This window comes from Periplaneta americana, chromosome 10 (genome assembly GCF_040183065.1).
Source record: "Periplaneta americana isolate PAMFEO1 chromosome 10, P.americana_PAMFEO1_priV1, whole genome shotgun sequence".
Classification (NCBI taxonomy): domain Eukaryota; kingdom Metazoa; phylum Arthropoda; class Insecta; order Blattodea; family Blattidae; genus Periplaneta; species Periplaneta americana.
In genome coordinates, this window is record NC_091126.1 from 83,573,590 (window position 1) to 83,600,235 (window position 26,646).

Here is a 26,646-nt window from a genome sequence, read left to right on the forward strand (position 1 = left end):
GTAATGAAACATCAGTTACAGATGTTCGAGGTCTGCCTTTATTAAAGTTGATAATAGATTACAGTTGCTTATAAACATAAATGTTGAGCCAAACATAGTAATCATTTTCACAGCCAGCTTGTGTAGTGTAGATATTATTGCTGCGGTTTAGTCTTGTAAAACTCAACCAGACTAGTAGTATTATTCAAACGGTCTTTAGACATTAGGTCACATTGAAGATCAATAAGTTCAAGCTGTAAATCGTATGACACTGTTTCAACTGGTGTTGAAGGAATTTATGATAACTTTAAAATTCTTTCCAATTAAGACAAGATCTTGGAACCTAGAATTAAATTCATTTTGAATTGTAATTAATATTTGCACATAATCGTTTAACATGGCTTCATCACGAGCAGTTTCTATCGTTGGAAAGTGAGCCATATTATCTTCCCGAAACACTTACGAAAAGTGTAAGTTTACGACTGAAATCCCGTAATTTATTCAACAATGAGCTGGCCTTTTCCCTAAATAGAGATATTTAAATTGTTGGAGATTAATAAATTGTAACGTACAGACCGATTATTTAGTCCTGACAGCGCAGCGACGCGAAAGAGGGGAAGTAATAGGAGGAGTGGGGAGAGTTCCAGAGTAGAGATAGGGCGAGCGGTCGGTAAAGGCAAGCGAGCATATAACCCAAACACCCCTTGGCGTACTGTAACTAAATGGACTCACCTGTCCCACGCGCACATCTCCGGCGACTGTCAGGACTAAAATAATAATCGTGCTATACTCTACCTCCTGTAATAATGCAACTTTCAACTCCTGAAACTTTTTACTGCGATCTTCACCAACAAACCATCGTATCTCTATGCGTGGACTAATAATGATGCATTATATTATGTTTTCCTCTTTCTTTCAAATTTCGTGGCAGATAAGTATTGACTTCAGCTACTGTGAAAATATAAGCATTTTCCCATGCAATATTGAAAGAATTTGCTTGATGACCACTTTTCCGTCTTTTAGATTCCTCCATTATTTAGCCGTAGATAGGCAAAGTGAAACAGCTACTGATAATACACACTACACCAGATAGCTGCGTGGACTATTCTCTACCTAAAGCAGACGTCATTCCGACGTACCTTTCCAGTGAGCTGTTAGACGACTCTCCAGCTCCAAAGGAGCGGCCGAGCTCAATAAGCGCCGTTTGTGCAGGCCTGATCTAGAGGATTCAAATACGAACTCTCTTACAAGGTCGCGAGATCGCACATAACTTTCTCTTTCACAGCCTCCCCTAGTTATCGTCAATCCCATATTGATGAAGGTAGAAATAGTAAGGCATGCCATAATTCGGCAGATTGTCTTTGTCACCAAAATGTTGAAATAACTCAATTTTCACTTTTATTGATCTGACTTGCAGGACTTCTCAGTGTGACTTTTTATAACTTATATTTTGTGAATAATGTTTTTCTTTTCAGATTTTATTCATCTTGTGTGAACGTCTTCTTCATCTTTGCAATTGCCAAAACTCCAGTTCACCGTATGGAATGAGATACGAGGTTACAAGTCTGCCATTTACTCGATCCTTTGTTGTGGCAAAAATAAACGCAGAACAACGAGCTGGACTCATGCACTCAAGTTCTGCCTCTACGGGGTCTCCAACAGACTCTCCGTTCGCCAGCACATGTTAGTATTAGTATTATTGGTAACCTATTAACATAGGGTACAGTTATTTTAAATATATAAGATGGCTTGATTTTCTATAACCATATCTGGCTCCATAAGTAATCAATTGTTGATAAAGAAAAGGTACAATTCTGACATTTACAAAGTATATGTCGATTCCATGGATTCGGAGTAGAGTTCACTGTGCCATAGTGTAATTTCTCCCTAAAAACTACTTTGAGGTACCAAATATACAGGGTGTAAGGGGTATAAGTGTCGTCCTTTTCACAGTCGTCGGGGACGGTCTACAGGATCAAAAAACTTCCATACAACATAGGGTCAAAAGTCTATAGTTTTCCCAGAAAAAAAAATATTTTTTTTTGCGTTATACTGCTTATATCGTTACTAAAATTACGAAAACAATTACATCAAGCGAAGAGTTAATATTAGTCTAAGTAAATATTTGTGTGTTCTATTACGTTTTCGTGAAATTAAATAAAAATGCGTGCTTAAATTTGTTAATATTCTGGCGTGAGAGACAAGGCAACGTTCAGCAGGTACTCCGCATAGACGTAAGTACGAGTCAGCCGAGTTCTAACTCCCTGTCCATAGGCCTAGCTCTACTGCCGAGAGGATGGCACTTCAATACAGGGTATTCGATAAACAACTTACAATGTTATTCACAGTTTAGAAATGTAATATGTTATTAATTTATGGAGAAAGTCGTCGTAATTCAAGTGAGGCAAGAAAAATGTACCGTCAACGTTTTCGTCGAAGAAGGTTACCTAATCGGCAGTTTCTCAACGATTATTAGAAACTAGAAGAAATCACATAACCAGAAATTTGTTTAGAAATGACACTGCTTTACGGAAGCGGGAGAGATTAAAATGTTTCTTTATCAAAAAGTTCGTGTGACTTTATGCAGAAAACCATTAAGTTATTGTTTATTTTTTTAGACCTACAATTAAAAAATGGAACAATATTGTTACATAAAATGTAAATTTACCATAATGTTCTATTAATGAGATTGAAAGTCTATATTTGCTGCTCGTTTTATTTAAACAACAGTATTGTCATGGTCCGCTCCTGCATTAGAACAGAACATCTGTTTTGTACCGGTATGTCTGTACCTGTTTGAGCTATACTGTGTACTTCTAAACCCCCTCCTCCCAGCTTAAGCTGTACTGTATACTTCTAAATCCCCTCCTCTCCATCAACCAACGTAGCAAAGCGTCTAATATTGTAAACTTTAATAATAGTTAAATATTGCAATTAGAAGAAATTGTAAGGACATTTTTTATGACATGAATAATCATTAGTTAAAATAATGGTACTTATACCCCTTACACCCTGTATACTTCACAATCAAGTTTGTTTTATGTGAATCCAAATAACAAATTGTTTTCAGTTAAGATATAAAAATATCATTATCATTGTAGAATATTTATTTCATACAAAATGTAAACATTATCTCCAATAAATTATAGGAAATTTCTCATTGAACAACTGAGTTTTATCAAAAGATTTTCTTGTAAACGAATGTAGCTTCTTCAAGATATATATATTTTTTTATTTTCCATTATATTAATTATAAGAGAATGCATTGTGAACCTGTAAAGAAATTATATTCACACGGAAATACGCGTTTTCCACTATTAGTGTTATCGGCATGTCGCCTCTCCGTCTGTGTACAGCGATTTCTCTTTATCTATGTCAGGTAATTATCGAATCCTCAGCCGTATCTCGCCAAACTCCATCTATGACCAACGTTATTGACTCTAAATAACTGTCTAATTGATACAGCGTCGTTGTATAAATGACTAAAAAAGTAATAAAACGAAACAACTATTTACTCACATTCAGCTCTACAATTTTTCGTATTTTTCTAAATAAAGTAATGCTATGGACAATATATTACCAGTATTTTTTTTTCAAGAAAATTAATTGCTGTTTACATAGTTGAAGAGTGTGATCCCAAAACGCATTAAGTCCATTTTTATGAAAGGACTGGGCTAGTTTTTTTTTTATCCACTGGTCTACGGACTGAGCGAGTTTTCAAGTGACATGCACAAAAGCACAAACTTTTAGACAAGGATTGTCGTTTATTTGAAATGAAACAAGCTCAAAATATAAAGATAGAGGTCTCAAACATAATCGTATATAGGCCTAAGTATAAATCATAAAAATGACCAAATGTACTGAGCTAGTTTGGGAATCACACTTTTCAATTAACTTACGTCTAAATTCCAAATCATTTTAAGACAAAGTTGAAACTTTAACATAACTATATCAAAAACATTTTCAAAGTTAATTTACTGCTAGCTGTTAAGAAAGTACAGCAAAATTATTATTCACTTTTTCCTGGCGTAGTTATTATTGACATAATTGCTCTTCAATTCAGAATACTTGAAAATGTTCAGAACTTAAGAACTTCAGAATTATTAAACTAATTATGTTGCTAAATTAATGCAAATCTTACAGCTACTGAAGTAGTTCAAAATTATAAGAAATATTTTCTATTAGGAGAATTTGTTTTTTTTTATTATTAAAAATAGGATGTCTAATACGGAAAAGTAAGTGTTCGATGAAAAGTTCTTAACACGTGTAGATACTTATTTAAAGAATATATATATTATTATTATTATTATTATTATTATTATTATTATTATTATTATTATTATTCTGTATATGTTTACGTAGAACTACATGCGGGTGAGATCATCTGTCGGCAGATGCGCAGATTTATTATGTTGCATATCTTTACGCAGAACTACGTGTGAGTGCGATCAGGTGTTAATAGGTGCATACCTTTATAACGCTGCCTATATTTACTTAGAGCTACGTGTGGGTACGATCACCTGTCGAAAGGTGCACAGTTTTACTTTGCTGGCTATCGTTATACAGAACTTGTATGTATACGATCACCTGTCGAAAGTGCAAGGTTTTTTTATTTTTATTTTATTCGGTTATTTTACGACGCTGTATTCACGGTTTTACTATGCTGCCTATCTTTATATAAAACTATGTATGGGTACGATCACCTGTGGAAAGGTGCACAGTTTTACTATGCTGCCTATCTTTATATAAAACTATGTGTGGGTACGATCACATGTGGAAAGGTGCACAGTTTTACTATGCTGCCTATCTTTATATAAAACTATGTGTGGGTACGATCACCTGTGGAAAGGTGCACAGTTTTACTATGCTGCCTGTCTTTATGCAGAACTTGGGTGAGTACGATCACCTGTCGAAAAGTGCACAGGTTTACTATGCTGTGTACATTTATACAGAACTACGTGTAGGTACAGTCACGGAAGAAAAAACTGGCCGATGTGCAGCAAAACTCGTAATGTTACTTATGCAGGTTTTGTTGTGATTATCACAGTTACAGAGCATTGGTCCCCAACTCAGAGCACTGTGTCGTCATCAAGCCTTGCCCGCTCGCCCGCGGAAAGTCGTAGCAGGGCAGGTAAGACGTTCAGCGGCGGGACCAAAATATGAATTTACTGCATAGGTTTATGATTGTTTTCTGATGGAAAAAAGATACGGGCTGAATAGAAATAACTAAATGAACTATCTTAAGCAATTTAAAAAAAAACATTGTAGCCTATTTTCAACAAAGTTAGAAGTTAATAAATTTATAATTACTTTTAGAAATGTAATACACATTTCATGTTAATTATTCGGGTAATGCATGACAATTACTGTAAATGTGTAAACTGCTTCTGTTAAGGAAAATGTTGAACAAAACACATAAAAATCCTAGGAATAATAATGCAGAAATTTAACTCCATTCAGTCCACTCAACTCTGGTATTAGCACTGATTATTCGGGATTTGTTTAATTCTCTTTTTCCTCAGCAATTTCTCAACGATTGGAACTATTGTTTGTATAGTGCATAATGTGACAGCACATTTTAAGTTGTGACCCGATAATTGGCTTCCATGACATGGCTTGTTTATCTTCATCATAGGAAAAAAATTACTCTTCGCACAGATGGCCTACGTGAATCCGAAAAAGAATGTCTGTAAAATCGGGGAAATCTAAGACATGGAAAGTTCATATAAAAGTCAGATAAATTCTTTTGTTTTGATTTTTATCCTTCAATTCACTATCGTAAAGTAAATCAATAAGTTCTAATTACAAAGACTAATTGAAAATCAAATTGAAAATTTTCCTAATCTTTAAATCTCGAATCAAATTTCTGGTGCAGATCGTCATGATGTGTGAACATATTCTTCGAAATCCAAAGTCTTAAGAAACTAGTATGCCTATAACGTTGTTAATATTGTAAAATGTGCTGTAACTTATCCTTTTAGTTAAGCTAACGTTCCATAATTAAAGGTGGTTTATATTAAACGCTTTCACTCTGTCATATAACTGTGTAATAATCTTGTTGTTACCATGTAGAAAACAATTTAAATCATTCAGATAATTCCATTAAGAAGGCAAGTTCACAAATCCATTTTTTCATTCTTCACTTATGATACAGACTTTTTTTCTTCCTCCGTCAACGATGATGTTTCCTCCCTCAGTTCAAAGAACCTATTCAATAATTTGCCACGACTAAGTAACCGTACTTTACTCTAATATGACAGATCGCCTTACTCGCTATTGCATTCATCAAGAAAGACTTAAATTGACAATGAGCGAGACTTTTCGATATAATTGTGTTGGTGGCTTTTCCAACTGGACTACTTCTATAACACCATTTTGATTTGTTTTGCACATGATTTCTGTTGGTGTATAATGTAGTGAATGGAAATAACTTCATGGGATACATTAACGCTTTTCACTTCGTCCCTTAGAGAGATTGGCTTTCGGAATGGTTTTATTTTCATTCTACAGTATTCTGTAGGTTATGCAGAGCCGGAGTTAGGTATAGTGCCACTCCTAGGCAGTGTTAGATTTTGCCGTCCCCAAATCCCACAAACAGTTTATGGACAGCTATTATACAGGTGACGTTCAATTAAAGTTATTTTTAAATGAAATGTTACAATTCAGAAAACAAAATGTTAAATGTTATGATTTATTTAACGACGCTCGTAACTGCAGAGGTTATATCAGCGTCGCCGGATGTGCTGGAATTTTGTCCCGCAGGAGTTCTTTTACATGCCAGTAAATCTACTGACATGAGCCTGTAGCATTTAAGCACACTTAAATGCCATCGACCTGGCCCGGGATCGAACCCGCAACCTTGGGCATAGAAGGCCAGCGCTATACCAACTCGCCAACCAGGTCGACTTCAGAAAACAGTAAATTACTGAAATCAAAATACATGCATCTTACTTGTGAATTATAAAGACTTTCTTCGGACTTTCACAGAGAAAGCAATGATGGTATTATCAAAGTCGATCTGACGAAGCATATCAGACTCGAAGCAAAGAAACATAATACTCAAACTTATTCATTGTTGAAACAAAATTTATTTTTGAAAGGCAGGCTGTGGTTTTTTTAAGCATGGTTTCTGTTGGTGTATAATTTTTACGAGTATTTCTTACTTCGACAGGAATATAAAATAAATTGAAAAATAAACTCCAACTCTTTACAGAATAAACCTTTCAAATCGAATTATATAGTGAACATACTGAAAAGGATTAAATAGTATTGTTGATGACATAGGCCAGTGTTTCTTAAACTTTTTTGAAGTGGGGACCACTTTTTTAAGTCAGAACAGTTCCGAAGACAACCTTACTCTTGTTCCCTTTGAAAGCAAAGCATATTTTAATACCAGTATATTTTAAAACTGAATTAATTAATTAAAATTAATTTACTTCGTTTAACTTTATACTAGTATTAACTAATTAAGTTAATGTTAATAGAAAAAAAATTCATTTTAGATTTTAATAAATCAAGGTATTAGAGTGTGGACAATCTTTAACTTATTAACTAAACAAAATAAATAAATAAATAAGTAAATAAGTAAGTAAATAAATAAATAAATAAATAAAATGTTGGTATTCTCATTAATGAGATAGATAAGCCTGCCGATTCTTGCGCAGTTGTTCTATATTTTGTTATATGCTGGTAAGCTTAAGTCAGAGATCGTTACATACATAGAGTCGATTTCGGTACTTTGGTTTTATTAGAGTTAGTGATGAAAACCCTTTTATCACACAGATACGTAAAAGCAAACTGAATTATAATCTGTAAAGCACCACTGTACAGTTCAATATATTCTCGTTTCACTTGTGTTCAGGTCCAGAAATTAACCATACTTTCTGCTTGGAATTTCATTTTAAGTTGAGAGTTCAATTAACTGTTCTCTTTCACTCAACGAAAGTTTGTTATTTTCAATATCATTTTCATATCATGAAAATTCGTCATATTTACATGGAAAATAAGTTTCAAATTCTGACCTCAGAGTTTCGAGATGCAAACGTATGTCATTGCATAATTTTCTTTCCAATAACGAAATCATTTTCAATCAAAGAAGACTCTAGGGTTGGAAATAGTGAAAAACCTCTGTTTTACGGATCTGACCCACAAACCAAGTTTCCTCCCGAACACTTTTTTCTCACACAGTCAAAGAATTACCTTGTAGAGAGAGATTTAGTTCGTTTAGTTTTGAGAATATATCTGGAAGATATTCCAATGTACTTAGCCACATGTCGTCAGCTGATGTGCAGGGAAAAGATGGCGAGAAACACCATGTTCATAGTGCTTTAAATCACTCTTTTTTTGCTGAGAGTAGAATGGGAATTCGGTAGACAGGTAGGTTAATAAATTTCATAAAATGTCAGTACTGGGAGTAAAAGTGAAAGGTGACTGTCATGTGTCATTTCCAAACTCTGAGATTTTCAGATAGTGTGATAAGCAATTCGTTTGAATTTGATTTTTTCTTCTGTCCTTTTTGAAGAACCACAAGGGCAAACCTCGGGGACACAGGTGGTCCAAGGACCATAGTTTCAGAAACGTTGATATAGGCTATTATATTGTGAATGTAACTGAGAGTTGTGGTTACTATTCATAGCGATAAATAGCTAATAAACAACAATATGCAATTTGATTTTCAACACTGCATTCTTGTTCATACAAGCAGTTAAATTTAAGCAGTTTCATAGTATAATAATGTGATACCGGCATTACAATATAACTATGCAGCTGCATACTTTCCTTTCACTCTTGCCACGACCGCGACAATGTGATAACAAAACAATATCTGACTTCCACAAGGTGTTCAAGAAGAAACTTCAGAAAAGATTTACCAACATGTGTTTTAAAAATAAATTTCATTGTAAAATAAAAATGAAAAAGGGAGAGAAAGAGAGAGAGAAAATGCCGCCCCCTGGAAATTGCCGCCCTAGGCAAGTGTCTAAGTTACCTAGGCCTGAATCCGGCACAGAGCCTATGTGTATATTTGCAACGTTTGTTGTGTTTTAGTCAACATACAGAAAGTTGTTTTGCCATTGCGGATATGAGGAATGTTGTTAATGTTATTTTCGTCCCCTCTGTTCGTCTCTCTTCACTCTACAGACATACTATGTTTATGGTTTATGACTACTGTATATTTCGTGTTCTTTCTAGAGTCCTAGGCACGTGACCCTTTCCAGCCCTATTAACAGAATTTGTCTATAAATAGCCACAACCACTACGAAAATCATCATTAGTATTTCAGTTCCATAGATATGGACGTCAAAGCCAAAGTAATTGCACTGATCGAGGAAGGCCGATTTAGCACGGCTCGAGCTGGAGAACGCTATAGAGTTGCGACTAGAACAGCGTCCAGGTGGTCGGCGCAGTATTAAGAGCGAGGTTACATAACTCGTAAACCTGGTAGTTGAAGACCCAAGGCATCAACACCACAACAAGATCTTATGTTAATAGAACGTTCGAGGCGCTTTCATTTTATACTTCTAAAATATTTGTGACCGGCAGGGAATTTCCTGCTTCCAACAGAACGCTAGTAAATGGCTCAATAGTGCCAACGTTGTGCTGAGAAGAACAGCGGTGAAGGAAGTTCTGACTGAAGACCATCGAATTGATCGTGTCACATTTTGTCGAATTCATACAACTATCCATGGAAAGAGGTCATCTTTTTGGATGATATGTTTATGAACTATAGCAGGCCAGTGCACGTATATCGACCGAAACAATCCAAGAGATTTGACCCTGAATATTTGTGGTCCAGAGACAACGCAGTGGTCGTTTGTCCGTATCGGTGTGGTACGGATTTCTGGTTATGGTAGCGGTGCACTATGGAGGATTCATGGGCATATGAATGAGCATCAGTACACCAATAAACTGGAAAATGTGATGCTACCTAGTGTTCGTGTGTTTAAGCCCGAAACCGAAATAAAATTCCAACATGACTTGTCTTCGGTACAGACATGCGTCGCCGTGCAGCGGTGGTTCAACATTCACAGAGACGATGTCGAGAGGTTCCATGGGTGCCAAGAAGTCCTGACTTAAATTCCATAGAAAATGTGTGTACGTAAGTGCAACGCAATGTTAATGTGTAACTACAGAGTCGGTGTCCTAGGATTGCAGATGAATTGTGTAATCTCATTGCAGATGTTTGGGATGATGTTGCATTGTCAGATAGATACAGTAGGTCTATATCCAAAGCCTTGTTAATTCTGTAAGTAGAAGAATGGATGCAGTGATCAATGTCAACGGTTTATGGACAGGCTATTAAGTCCAGAAGAAAACTGTTGTATATAACTAGAACTACATAGGTAGAAGAACATTTTAATTTGTGATATAAAGAACATTCAGTATTAATTATTTTACTTCAGGAATGTATTTTTCTTTTCTATTTTTAGAACAAAAATAAACACTGTGGGCCATATTCATAGACATTCTTAGCGCGGGCTTTCGGTGGATGATCAGCGAACTAACGTTTTTCGTATTCATAAACCAGTGTCAGCGATATGATATGATATGATATGATATGACATGACACATGACATGATATGACATGACATGACATGATATGATATGATATGATATGATATGATATGATATGATATGATATGATATGATATGATATGATATGATATGAATCCTGTTTAGCACGCTCGTAGCCCGGGCTAGCGAAATGTCTATGAATAGCACCCTGTAGCTTTAATAATAAAATAAATAAATAGGTTCTAGTAAACACTAGAATCACTTATATAATCAAACTTTATCCTAAATTGCTCAAAAATTATTTCTAACTAACAAATCTATTTGTGTTTCTCTTCCCTCATTACTAATTGTTTACCGAAAGTAATTTATAGGTATTTATTTATTTCAATGTAACTGAATGTTCACTTATATAATTTGTATTGGATTACCTTAATCAATTTATATTTATTCTACTTTAACTAACTGTTCACGTCTATATCATCTTACCATTAAGTTCCTATGTATTGTATCTGTCTCAATTTTGTTTACTCTTCGTCGTATGTTTTGCCAGGAAGATATTAAAGTAAAAATAAACCATAAATAAACGAAGTACCGTATGTCTATAGAGTAAAGAGAGGTGAACAGATGAGTTGATAATGAAATCAGTAACATTCCTCGTACTGGTAAAAACAATTAAATAACAAATTTCTGTACATCGACAAAAACACGAGAGTTTCAACCTTATAGAATGTGAACAGAAACAGTACGAAAGCCTTTCTCTCCTAGTCCAGCAACTTCGAGTAAACAGTACTCTGTACTGTGATAATCACAACTAAATCGGCATAAGTAACATTACGAGTTTTGCTGTTCATCGGCCAGTTTTTTCTTCCGTAACTGTACGATCACCTTTCGACAGGTGGATATCTTTTCTATGCTGCATATCTTCACGTAGAACTACATTTGAGTGATACGAGAAATGAAACGAGAACAAGGGTAATATAAGGACAAGTGGAATGTAAGGAGGAAAAGGAGAAAGGAAGGAGAACAAGGGAACGATCAGGAAAAACGAGGGAAATACAGGAAGAACAATGGTAAGACAAGGATAATTATGATAAAACAAGGATAGCAAGACAAAAAGTAATAAGGAAAATCCAAGAAGAACAAGGGGGAATGCAAGGAGAACTGAAACATAAGGAAAATAAGGCGAAGACAAGGAGAACGAAGCAAAAAAAGAACAAGGTGAAGACAAGAAGAACTAGGAGGAGACATATTGAACATGGCGATGACAAGAATAATAAAGAAAATGCAAGGAGAATAAGGAGAATTAAAATATAACGGGAAGACAAGGAGAAAGAATGGAATTCTATGAAAACGAGGAAAATACAAAGAAAAGTTAGGGAATACAAGGAAAACAAGGGGAATGCAGAAGAAACAAGAAAAAGAAAAGGACAGAGAGAAGACAAGGGAAATACAATAGGAACAAGGAGGACAAAGGGAAGACAAGGAGAATAGGTTAATAGTAGAAGAACAAAAGGAAGACAAGAAGAACAAGGGTTAGACAAGAAGCACAAGTGAAATAAGAGGAGAAAAGGGAAATAGGAAGGTAACAATAGAAATAAAAAGACAATTGGAATACAAGGACATGAAGCGGAATAAAAGGAGAACAATAAGAATAAAAGGAAACTTACGAGAAGACAAATAAAACAAGGAGAAGCGGGGAAGGCAATGAAAACAAAGGAAGACGAGGACAAGGTGTATACAAAGCGAACAAGGGGAATTCACGGAAAACAGTTGGAACATGATACCAAGGGGAATACAAGCAGAAAATTGGCGTGGGGTGTTTCATTTTTATGTGATCGTCAATTTCTGAGTTACTCCCCGTTCCTAACGCGGAGAAAGTCGTAGTTCTACGTAAAAACGTTTGGAATAATGCTGTTGCCACGTTCCTTGGCTTGCAGCTTGTACACCAAGATCGCGGAGAGCTGATTTTATTTCTTAACTGGTTTATTTAAGGACGTTTATCAATTACACGCTCATATGGCTTCAGTAGTCTTGGTGATTGCGAAATGCTATTTGGTGAGTACGAAAATTCCGCCATCGGAATAATTGATATTCGCTTTAGAGGTGGACAAAGACGCGGAAAAAACTCAAAACGATAATCGGCCCAAAAGGGATTCGAACCCACACCCGAGCGCAGCCTCGGATGAGTCACGTTTGTTACGCTGGCGATTTTATCTTATACGAAAGCGGTCTGAGCTTTCATGTGAGACCCTACATTGGAGTCAACGTACTCGCATTTTTTGTCTTATTTTTTTCGTTTTATTATATTCTCACCGCAAATAATTTTACAGTAACTTCACTTTTCAATTCTTTAATTGATTTCGGATATCACGTTTCTCTCGTCTACCGAACTAGAAAACTCGCATGTTGCTGAACGGTATGAATATTTTTAAAATATGTGTAAAAAATTAAATACCATGAATATAATACACAGAGTGATTCTGGAGGAATAGTATATATTTTAGAGGTGATAGCACAGTCTAGTATATACAGTATAGTCACGAAGCTCAATATCCAATAAATATGCATCCATAGAGAGTTGATAACCCCTAGGATCGCTACTATCGCCTCATTACAGACAATGCGAAATAGTACCAGCACAGTCTATTGTTCCTAGCAACCTCATCAACTCAAACTACGTGACTGTATATACTAGACTGTGGTGATAGTATGTACTATTCCGAGTAAAACAGTTCATATAAACATGTGTCCAATTTCCAATGGATGTGGAGATACACTTGTTTGCTTGTTACGCATAACAAGCGTTACAAAATGGTCTGAAAAAACACAAAACGACTATGTACAATAGTATATGTCGCTCTTCTGAGACCGTCTGAGGGCAGCACTGACCCTGATGGGTGGACGCACAAGTCTAGGACTCTAGATCGACGATTTCCATATCCCGAATCTCAGTATACTGTAAAAGCTAAAACTGATAGCGGAGTTAAGAAACCTGAAGACTAATTCTAAAGCCCTGTTTTACAATAATGATTGGCCGCTTTTCTTCTCTTATTTAGAAAAAAAAATGCCATTTGTGTGCAATCCTGAATACTAAAGATATTCTTTATATTTGAATGTATACAAACTATTCACAAGATTAATTGTTATAATCATCGTTACCATAACAGATTAATTCTGTAGGACTAAAAAATTAATCTTTACGTAGATTCTTCGACCAACAGTGCATATATATATATATATATATATATACTGTGGAATCCCGGCCACCAAGTCACTCAGTTGAGTGTGTTCCTTGTACCATGAGAGTTGGCTTAATATATGTCAACATATATGTCGAACATGGAGTAAGGAAATATGGGGAAAAATACTAGAGGAGGGAGATTCGATCCGGTGCTGTGGATTGAACTTCGGCGTAGCTCAGTAGTTAGAGCGCTTGGAACATAGAACCAAGGATCCGGGTTTGATCCCCGGCGCCGGAGCGAGTTTTTGTCCTCTAATAATGCATTGCTAACTGTACTAGTTTTTCATCTTTTGTGACAAATCAGATTTTTTGATAAAGTGCAGTTTGATTCTAGGCTGCTCAATTTACATGAGGTGCAACCAGTCATCTGAAAAGAGATATACTGTAAATTTTAAATGCTAGAATATGAAATAATATATCATCTTGCAACGAATTGTATTTAAAAAAGACAATATCAATAGAGATATACAGAATACATTTCTGCCGTCTCTTACTGAGTTTGCATTATTCATTTTGAAATTATAATTCTACTGTGATAAGTTGCCGACAACTCAAGTCCAACACGTCATAGTAAATAAATTCACTGCACTTTCCGCAAGGTTATTTGAGAATTATAATACCTGAATAAAAGTTAAAAGAATGGCACAACTTCTGCAACCCATTCAGTTACCTTAACCTTTTAAATTCTCATCACTAGGAATGGATTTCGGCTCCTTGCAAAGCCAGTGAGATGAGAGAGAATCATATTCAGGAAACAACATATTATAGGCTTACATAAAGATAATCCCATTTTCGGAATTTGACACAAGGAGAGATTGACAGACCAACTTTCCTGAAGTATAGGCCTTCGAGAGTGAAAGATGGAAAATCTTCGGCATTCATTTTTCCAGAGGTGTGGAAGATCTTACAATTGGTACCAAAAACCCGAAACTTGCACGAGAAACATAACTAGGATTTCAATGTTGATGTTGAAAGTTGTGCAAAAATTGTAATCATCATCATCATCACCATCATCACCATTATCATTATCATGATCATCTGTTGTGACGGTCTTTGACTTCCCTTCTAACAGTCATCCATTTATTTGTATTACTAGTCTTCAACCTCCAGCTCTCGATTCTAATCTTTTTTTAGATCCGCCTGATCATTATCCATCTATTTTAACAGGGATTTACCAGCCCTCCTTTTACTATCTAGTGCGACATCTAATAGTCGTTTATGAGTCAAGTTCGTAAAGATTCTCTTTAAAGCACGAGGGCCAAAATGATGACTTTACGGATGTGTCATACAATGTGTTTTTCTACAATAACACAAATTTACATTAAATAAAGATTTCAAGTTGGAGAGACTAAAAGATCACAATGTCATGGCCATTTAAACTCAGAACCATTAAGAAGTATGTTTCCAGGGAATGGCAGCCTGTTTTATTCATGTTCACGATTTCGTGGCCGTCAACTGGACATATAATCAACAAAGCGGTTAGGTACAGTCGAATGATAAATCTTGTTACAATGAATACGACATGTAACCTCAGAATAATAAGTGCTAAACTGTAGATATGGGTGTTAAGATTTTTATTTATTTGTTACGTGTAAGTTAATGTTTAAGTAAAGAAAGATCGAGGTAATGCATTAATTTCCTATTTAATGAAGTTTGTACATTGAATATTAAATTTTCTTTGGCAGTGCGTACAATGAATAGCAATGCCTAAAGTAATTATTTACTTTTCTAGGACTAGTGTTTTAAAGGCTCACTTTACGCACTGACAACAGTGGGTAAAATGCAACCTTACGCAATATCGTACAAAAAATTATATTGGGCATACTCCTCACTAATAAAAACTCTATACACAGACGTTTAACTGTCTTATACTTATACAAGAACATAATTGTATTTTTACTTCAATTTTTATTGTACCTCAGTTTTTTAATGTACTTCATTGCCACCCCTTCTACTATTGAAGTTCCAACTGTTCTCCACACAGAACCAAGGCCGCATGAAGTACACAATACTGAGTTAGTGAGTATAGTAAGTTTCAGAAATATGTTCGCGTTTTCCAGTGACGAAAGAGCTTTCAATATTGAATCATATTTTCGCACAGGTACTGTCGTCCGTTTGCCTACGTCGCATCCCGATTTCCCCCACCTCCTTCTGCTCGTCCCCCTCTGTAAAGGCTAGTGCTGGGTGTCTTAGCTCTTTTCTGAAAACATTAATTTCTGTTAGGAATTGGACGTCTACGTAATATTATACAACTGTTTAAAATAACTTAAATAAAAGGGCCTCGTTAAGTAATTAACTATCACATGATTTCCTCCTTTCTACGATCCTGTGACATAACCACTTGAACGGAGAGTAGATAGCATGTCTGAGTAATTTTATCTGTGCGGGTCGGGCAGAAGTGAAGATTGAATTTACAGTACGTAAGGTAGTCTATAAAAGAGTAGATACAGAATTATTTCAATATGAGTTACTAGTACGAAGGACGAAGCTGGTAATTGGAATTAGATGCAATAGTCTATAGTACGATAATGTGCACAAACGAAACTGAAGCCTCTATCGAAATAAACGGCCACCATTTTAAAAAATGTGTTTAAATATCCATATTATGATTACTTTTCAATTTAACTTTGTTCTCTATATTGTACGTTAATGTGCTGTAGACAGTGTAATATACACTGCATAATGAATACGTTTGCATGTATAACTCAGTTCGTAAGTAAAAGCACTTATTGTTAATACAGTACTGTATTTTGATTAAAAAACCTAACGAAAATTATCAAACTCAAAATTGCGATATTTCCTAGTTTACGTAAATGGATGAACTACTTTTCTTCCATCCTATACCTAGTAAAGTGATTTGTTTGTATTGTACGCAGTATCATCGAACTCCAGTCGTGGAAGGGGGTAGCAAACGGTTTTATCGATTCTCAACCGTTAATCCAAAGGTACAGCCAGGTTAATATTAAAAATGTTAGTAAATTAAAATGATGTCCCTGTACAATGAGTAGCTCGTTTATAAGTCGTATGTAAATTCCTTACTAATAATCACTACATGCGTCGTGTATAACAGTATAACTGTTGCACAGCTACGTCATAGTTTCGTCATTACATCATTACGAATGTTAACAGAATACCTGAGGTTTTCTATTGCATCCGGTAGAGCGCTTTAGTGTGCCGTATTATGTATCGATAGTACAACTGGCACTAATCGATTACCACACAATATTTTGGTCAAAGAGTACGAGCTACAGGAATATTATCACAGTCTAATATATAAAGTCACGAAGCTCAATACTTACTAAATATGCAAACATAGATAGTTGCTCACCACCAGGATCGCTACTATCGCCTCATCACAGACCCTTTCCCCAGCAGACGATAAAATGTATTGTAATTTCGATATCGTATTCTTTTGAAAAAATTAACACCTTCCTTCCACTATTGAAATGTGAAATACCCAAGGTTTATATATTATTTTCATAAAGTATATATTATATTTTATAAACTCACCTTCCTGGATCTTTCGGAAGAAGGATAACTCCGACCTCTTTTTCTTACAATATTTATAGTACCACAAACGTCTCCTTATCCCATATTATTATTCAAATCATTGTATTTAACCATTTACAGTTATTACAACCGATAACGAACATTTCACAGTTTACACATCTTTTCACAACAATGCGAAATACGGCACAGTCAATGCCTTTTCGATCTAGACCAGGCCGTAATGTATGTTCGGGTTTTCTTTTTCAGTGTATGGAGCTCAGTGAAATATTATATTATAACTTTATTGCGTATCATAGCTAAGCTTTATTTAGTGTAATGTGTCCATTAAGTTCCGTTTACTTCTTGTTGCATAATATGTTGCAGAAATAATTACAAAACTTTGTTATTTTAATGTGAAGAGAATTTTACATGTTAACATAATCTGTTCGCATCAATATTTTAAGTTTAGAATGGAAGTTATTTTGAGGTTCAATAAAAACGAATTTATATTGTGATTTTAATTTAGCACATCTACCTTCCTTAATTGTAGATAGAAAATTTACCATACCACCCCTATGAAATTAGTGTACGTACGATTGTTACTTCGTCTCTTAGGTAGTAGATAATTCCGTACTCAATTGTAGTATTAAAATGCAGAAAAATAGAATGTGACGGGTGTCATACATGACATTATGCTTAATTATAATGTATGATTGCGAACATAGGAATATAAGTCAAATATAGTAAACATAACCTATAATATCCATATGACATAACATACATATGTAGTGGCAGAGCATTGGAGACCACTAAAATTAGACAGAAATGGGCAACTGGTACAGTAAACATAACCTATAATTTCAACATATCTAAATATTCGTGCGATGCAACTGAAAGTTATTGAATCATGCATAAATGAATGTACAAGAATTTCGCAATATTTAATTGAAATAAAGGCAGGTATTACACATATGAACAACGTAATTTTCACACCAAAAAGAATATTACACCTTAACTCGCAAGGAATTATGTCTGAAGTGTCCCCTAATCATTGTTTTAAATTTTATTAATGCAATTACACTACATTTTAGAGAAATATATGTTACTCTTTATGCATTCCAATTAATTTATATGGTTGAAACGCCGCCCTTCGTGATCGGGTTAAGCGAGTCACATGGTCTGCCTTACTGCCTGTATTAGATCATGATGGCAGTGACACAGTCTATTGTTCCTAGTACTCACAGCGCTCCAAGCGGCTAGCAACTATCGCGAGAAATGCAACTCGTTGGCAAAAAATCATCCCAAGCTTCGTGACTGTATATAGTAGACTGTGATATTATGCAAATCTAGTCTTTCAGGTGAAGCTCCCTGTAAAGCAGATTTGAATAATTTCAAGGGAAAAATTGTTCCGGGGCCGGGTATCGATCCCGAGACCTCTGGTTGAACGTACCAGCGCTCTGCCAACTGAGCTACCCGGGAACTCCACCCGACACCCTCTCAACTTTTCCCTTTATATCCACACAACTCGCGTGGGATGACGAAACCCAGAGACCCACATCGAGTGCACACAATCTCTGTGTGACTTGGAATTGTGGTTTTCTGTTAACGTACACAGTGACATATATTATGCAAATCTAGTCTTTCAGGTAAAGCTCCCTGTAAAGCAGATTTGAATAATTTCAAGGGAAAAATTGTTCCGGGGCCGGGTATCGATCCCGAGACCTAGATTTGCATAATATATACGTCAGTGTGTACGTTAACAGAAAACCACAATTCCAAGTCACACAGAGATTGTGTGCACTCGATGTGGGTCTCTGGGTTTCGTCAGCCCACGCGAGTTGTGTGGATATAAAGGGAAAAGTTGAGAGGGTGTCGGGTGGAGTTCCCGGGTAGCTCAGTTGGCAGAGCGCTGGTACGTTCAACCAGAAGTCTCGGGATCGATACCTGCCCCCGGAACAATTTTGGCTTGAAATTATTCAGACTGTGATAATTATCACAGTCTAGTATATACAGTCGCGAAGCTTGGGGTGATTTTTTGCATTTCTCGCGATAGTTTCTAGCCGCTTGGAGCGCTGTGAGTACTAGGAACAATTTACTGTGTCACTGCCATCGTGATCTAATACAGGCCGTAAGGCAGACCATGTGACTCGCTTAACCCGATCACGAAGGGCGGCGTTTCAACCATATAAATTAATTGGAATGCATTAACCCATATCTGCCTAGTGTTGCGTTTTCACAACATTCTGCATTAATTAATGTTTTGCAAAAATGCAAAGAAATGAATTACAAAATTAACTTTTAATTCATTGTTGTGTATACTAGAAGAATCAAAGGAGCCTGCAGTACAATAATTAACTTCCATTTCAGTTTCATGTGGCGGTACGAAAGACGTGAATTTTCACGTCAGAGTATTGGCATATCCGCATACACCTTGTCGAAGAAAATGTATTATTTTGTTTTTACTTTATATCATATATATGTAAATATTTGCTTACAACGTACTAAAATAGTTGTATTTGCATATTATTGCAGACTTACATGCTTGCCTTCCTCCATATTGCGTCCCCGCCCTGCTAATTTGTAATGTTGCGTTTTCGCAACACTAAGCACATACAATATCATTTCTATGTCATCTTGAACATTGAATACGAAGCAAATCGTAGACTGCCTTCAGGTACTACAAAAAGTATTGATGTGTATATAGGTCCTCCGGACGTCCATTTTTTTTATTTTAGTAGGTTATTTTACGACGCTTTATCAACATATTAGGTTATTTAGCGTCTGAATAAGATGAAGGTGATATTGCCGGTGAAATGAGTCCGGATCTAAAACCGAAAGTTACCCAGCATTTACTCAGATTGGGTTGAGGGAGAACCCCGAAAAACCTCAACTAGGTAACTTGCCCCGACCGGAAATCGAACCCGGTCCACCTAGTTTCGCGGCCAGACACGCTGTTACTCCACAGGTGTGGACTCCGGACGTCTGTAATGATACAGATGAAGATAGTATGGATGAATATATAGGAGGAACATTCAACAACTTGAATTCACATCAACTTTGTGCTGATGGAGAATTAGTGTTTCAGTCTCAATATGTGGAGGTTTTGAGAATTTCTGATGCCGGTCAACTTCCAATAGCATGCAATGTGCATTCAGATGAAGCTGTAATGACTACTGAGACACAGAATGTAAGTGGAATTAGTCAACGTGGTGAGAAAAAAATGGTCGCGATGAGATGATTCCTTATATTGGACATCATCGCCTAAAGCAGTACATTAGGGGAAAACCAATATGATTTGGCTATAAAGTCTGGTGTACAAATTTCAAACTTGGTTATTTCGTTGATTTTTACATTTACCAGGATGCCAAAAGTCAACAGACTAATTACAAAGCAGAGTATGGCCTTGGAGGTGGAGTATCACTGCAGTTTGTGAACACCCTGTCTAAAGACAATGAAAAGAACATACTTTCTCATCACATTCTTGCAGACAATTATTTTACATCTTTGAAGACAGTGAACGCATTTACAGAAATGGGGCTGGGACTACTAGGTACCATACGGGGAAATAAAATTGACTACTAAGACATATCCGCAGGCTCATATGACGTAGGCTATGTACAGATTTGAGTACGCCCTTGGTAATTTGTTGATGGAATGACAATGTTACCATGGTGTCTAACTGTGAAGGCATAGAACCACTTTCAAATGCGTCTCGCTATTCAGCTTATCAAAACAAGACAGTGCAGATTTCACAACACTTTTAGGTAAAAACTTACAATTCAAATATGGGCGGCACGGATATAATGGATCAAAACGTATCCAGCTATAGAACCAGCGTCCATTCAAAGAAATGGTGCTGGCCTACTTACATCTAGATTCTGAATGTATCACTGCAGAATGATTGGCATCTTCACAGAAGATCCACTAGTGCCACTGGCTCTGATACACTACACCTACTGGAATTCAGAAGGAACGTATCTATTGCAATAATGGAAGATTCGGCCAACCAAGAAGTAACACTGGTCCTGTGAAGACACCTATGGCCAGCAGTGTTTCCTTGGGCTCTCGATTCGAAAATGTGAGTCACTAAATTTCTTCACAGAATTGGAGGACAAGGTGTGCTATGTGCAAATCTGTGACAATGAAGAAATGTGCAAAATGTGAAGTTGTCCGCCATGAAAAACGCTTTCTTGCTTTTCATGTAAAATGAACTGTTATAAAAGAGCGACTGGATTCAAAAAAAAATATTTTCGTGATTTTTGTACTAGAGTGTAGTCTCACTTTTGACACTGTACATCTTTTACAGAATTTGAATATTATGTTAGAGTTAAATCTTAAATAATCTTGATTGACAATTATTTGTGAAGTTTAATTTATAAAATTATAGATAAAAGTCATACATGTTACATTTTATGTAATTTCAATACGTTCTGTGACCTGCTGTAATTTAAAGCAATATTGGTATCATATGCACTTAGTGTTGCGTTTTCGCAACAGGCCTCTACACAGTAACAAAGGACACAAATAAAATTTCATTGATAGAAGGTTACTCCTTGGATATATATAAACTATAATTAGTAAAATTATGAAAATATTCAACAAAAAAGTTATGGGCATAAATGGGTTAAAAGTAACATATATTTCTCTAAAATGTAGTGTAATTGCATTAATAAAATTTAAAACAATGATTAGGAGACACTTCAGACATAATTCCTTGCGAGTTTAGGTGTAATATTATTTTTGGTGTGAAAATTACGTTGTTCGTATGTGTGATAAACCTACCTGCTTTTATTTCGATTAAATATTGCGAAATTATTGTACATTAATTTATGCACGATTCAATAACTTTCAGTTTCACCGCACGATATGTTGAAATTATAGGTTATGTTTACTGTCCCAGTTGCCCCTTTCTGTCTAATTTTAGTGGTCTTCAATGCCCTGCCATTCATATGGAAATATTATAGGTTATGTTTACTATATCTTACATTCCTAAATTCGCAATTATACATTATAATTAAGCATAATGTCATGTATGATACTCCGCAAATTCAATTTGCTGTATTTTAATACTACAATTGAGTATTGAATTATTGTATTTATCTACTACCTAAGAGACGAAGTAGCAATCGTACGTACACTAATTTCATAAGAGTGGTATGATAAATTTTCTGTCTTTATCAAGGAATGTAGATGTGCTATATTAAAATCACAATATAAATTCTTTTTTATTAAACCTCAAAATAGCTTCCATCTAAACTTAAAATGTTGATGCGAAAAGATTATGTTAACATGTAAAATTCTCTTCACATTAAAATAACACAGTTTTGTAATTATTTCTGCAACATAGGCTATTATGCAGCAAGAAGTAAAGGGATCTTATGGACACACTACACAAAATAAAACTTAGCTATGATACGCAATAAAGTTATAATATAATAATTCACTGAGCTCCATACACTGAAATAGAAAACCCGAACATATATTACGGCCTGGTCTAGATCGAAAAGGCATTGACTGTGCCGTATTTCGCATTGTTGTGAAAAGTTGTGTAAACTGTGAAATGTTCGTTATCGGATGTAATAACTGTAAATGGCTAAAATACAATAATTTGAGTAATAATATGGGGCAAGGAGACGTTTGTTGCACTATAAATTCTAAGAAAAAGAGGTCAGACTTATCCTTCCGAAAGATCCAGGAAGGTGAGTTTATAAAATATAATATATACTTTAAGAAACTAGTATATAAACCTTATGTATTTCGTATTTCAATAGTGGAAGGAAGGTGTTAATTTTTCAAAAGAACACGATATCAAAAGTACAATACATGTTATCGTCTGCTAGGGAAAGAGTCTGTGATGAGGCGATAGTAGCGATCCTGGTGGCTAGCAACTATCTATGGATGCATATTTCAACTGTCTATGTTTGCATATTTAGTAAGTATTGAGCTTCGCAACTGTATATACTAAACTGTGGTATTATTCTAATTATTCTGTGCTCTTTGGTTTGTTCTTCTGTGGTTACAAGGTAACCATCATCATAAAATGACAGTCGATACGAACAGCTGTTAGAGGGGTGGTCATTTCTTCTCTATATACAACGCTTAAACAAGGGCTTTCGTGTATACAACTACTGCAGAGCAATTCCCATGGTATAGTTACAGACTGTTTATACATCCATCGCTTATGCATGGTTTATTGATAATGTTTTCTGTCTCAACTCTGCATAAGTCTCGTATAAAAACTATACACGGTTTATTAGTAAGACCGATGATGTACAAGAAGTCAATAGTGTAAAACGTTTTCTGTTCTAACATCTAAAGAATAACCCCCTGAAATTAATGGCATTACTTACGATTCACTTTGTATTTCCACATAAGGAATTTTATAAGCACATATTTTTAAATTTATAAGCAGATAAAAATACATATTTATGGAATCATGAGAACATATTTATCCAAATCCTTATCACATTATTAATTTTAAAATATTATAATGAAAATTCATAAAAATTATGAATTTAATATAAAAAACGTATGTGTACTTCTCTCTATAGATAGATTCAAACTAGTTTACCTTTCTTTGTTTTCTTATGTTTTTTATTTATGTTTCTTCAAGACTCGTCACAGAAGTAATGAGCGGGAACCAAACGGGTTTACTTGAAGAAGAGCTATGTTGACAAGCCATTCCCACCTCTATAATTTGGACATAATTAATTATTCCTTGTTTAAAGAACCATATATCCACACCGCACCATAAGTAATTAATTCCTTGTTGAAAGTAGCTTATAACCACAACACATCTACGAATATTAATATTATCTATTATGACTGTAGCCAAAGTAATAGACTAGAAATATATCAACATAGGGACCAATTGCTTATACTTTAGTATCTTTACTTGTTCACTTACTTGGTGAGAGATTGAGGATAGCATTTGGAAAATTACGAAAAAAGGAAATTCCTTGCCTGCATTGAACTTTTTTCAGAACAGAATTAATTTTAAATAATTTCAAAGGAAAAATTGTTTCGGGGCCGGATACCGAACCCGAAACCTCTGGCTAAGCGCACCAATGCTCTACCGAGTTAACCAGGAACCCTACCAGACAGCGACTCAATTTTTCCCTTTATATCCACATACCTCAAAATGGGCTGACAAGTGGGAACTCTACCAGACACCGACTCAATTTTTCCCTTTGGGCGCGCTTCCGTACAGGGCAGTTGCATTTCCTCTAAGGTTAGAGTCCAGTTTAGGTGTGTGCGTGCGCGTGAGCGTGTGTGAGTCTAAAATTAGGGGCTAGAAAATATTGAGAATGGGACGCATTTTATATGACTTTTTTCGATTAATACACACACACACACCTAAACTGCGTTCTAACCTTAGAGGAAATGCCACTGCCCCTGTCGGAAGCGCGCCCAAAGAGAAAAATTGAGTCGGTGTCTGGTAGAGTTCTCACTTTTCAGCTCACTTTGAGGCATGTGGATATAAAGGAAAAAATTGAGTCGTTGTCTGGTAGAGTTCCTGGTTAGAACAGTTGATAGTGTTTTATGCGCTTAGTGAAAGGTCCCGGGTTCGACACCCTGCTCCGAAACAATTTTTTCCTTGAAATTATTCAAATCAACTGAAAGCTGGATTTGCAGAATTAATTTTCTCTCACAGATTGCATTAAAGCATATTCAAATATTATTTTCCATTAAGCAAATAAGTCTCCACAATAATAATAATAATAATAATAATAATAATAATAATAATAATACGTGGTGCTACAGCCCTGCAAGGGCCCTGATCTACCAGCCGGCTGCTGGCCTCACGCACACATACTGAAGCTGAGGTGGACGAACATCGAATCAGAAAGGAGGTATCAGGTGGGTGGACGATGATCCCCACAACCGCTATAGCTGGCTTTAGTAACTGGATTTGACTACCTATCGTAGGTCCCCAAGTGCATCATGATTAGGGCCCGGATTTTGATGACCTAAAGAATACTAAAAAATGACCTTACAATGATGACTTTATGACTTTAAAATCAATTAAAATGACTTAATAATAAAAAAGAATGACTTAAAAATTACCTTTATTTGTCGACCTCCTTGCGCAATATGGCAATATCACTAACACTTTATCACTCAACACTGCATTACAATAACTTACAAACACCTTTTGCAAGTTTTCAAATTTGAAGGACCGTCGATTATCAACTAATAAGGACTTATACATGGAAAAGGTTTTTTCCACATCGACTGAAGATACAGGAGCATACTTAAAGCAGCAAATATCGCCGGCTTCCAGCTCTTCTTCAACGAATGAATACTTCTTGCCTGACAGTACATCAGAAATCTTGCACATTGTGTCATATCCACTGTTCTTGTTCAACACATTTTCCATTTTAGCAAAGGCAAGTTCGCCCACTTCACCTTTCACACGACTTAAATCACTTACAACTGATTTCACCAATTCTATTTGAATTGACATAGGACATCCACGTTGTTCCAGGGAAGTGATAATTCGTGGCATAAATCCAAAATTAGATCTTATGTAGGCCAATTTCCCTTGAATTTCTGAGTGAGAGAGAAGGTCCTGGGATATTTTTATGGATGCTGCACTGTCACTATCAAAAGAATCTATGACTTTTTTCACAATTTCAAAATGTTCACAGTAATAATTACAGGCATCTAACCAGGTTCCCACCTAGTGAGTATTGGAGCTGGTGGAAGCGGTATCCCATGGGCTACACTTTGGAATATATTCACACGAGATGGTGATTTCAGAAATACTTTTTTCACATTTCCGATTAATTTATCCACGTCTGGAAAATTCTTTTGCAACTCTGTGGCAAGCATGCGCCAAGCAGGTTACATGTACCATCTTTGAATACAGCGCCTTAAGGGAGTTTGTGGCCTTAACCATATATGGCGCTGCGTCCGTAAGAAAGAGAAGCACAGAATCATGTTGAACACCGCTAGGCCACAGATAGTTCATTGATTTGCCAAACAATTTGGCTATGGTGGAGAAGTTTGCTTTCCCCAAGACTTCACAATTTAAAAGGAAAATGTTACCACTGTTTTCTTCATTCATTTCTCCAACAATTACATTTACAACATAGCGACCCATGCAATCTGTGGTCTCATCAATTGAGACCCAGATTTTTTTTCCGTCCAGTTTTGCTCGTATGGCATCAATAGTTTTGTTGTAACATGATTCAATATAATTTTTTCTAATTGTCGACTCATCTGGGATGGATTTTCCAGTGTATTTCTGCAGGAAATCTCGGAAGACATTATTATTGAGTTTGTGGAATGGGATGTTTGCCGAGACAAAATCTTGACATAGCTCTTCGTAAAACACTGAATTCGCTGAGTTTGCACTAGTGCACTGCCCGAGAAGCATCTGTTGTTTTTTTCTTTCTCCTGCTTGAAGATCGCGTTTATGT

The 26,646-nt window shown here is 35.8% G+C and overlaps 1 protein-coding gene across 1 annotated transcript in view; it reads left to right on the plus strand.

Moving 5' to 3' along the window:
• The window catches only part of LOC138707838 (protein tyrosine phosphatase domain-containing protein 1-like), a 436,109-nt gene that overhangs the window by 375,123 nt on the left and 34,340 nt on the right, over positions 1-26,646 (plus strand). The window contains exon 8 of the mRNA XM_069837814.1: positions 1,455-1,662. Within this exon, the coding sequence (XP_069693915.1) occupies positions 1,455-1,662 (208 nt within the window). The remainder of the gene's footprint in view (positions 1-1,454; positions 1,663-26,646) is intronic.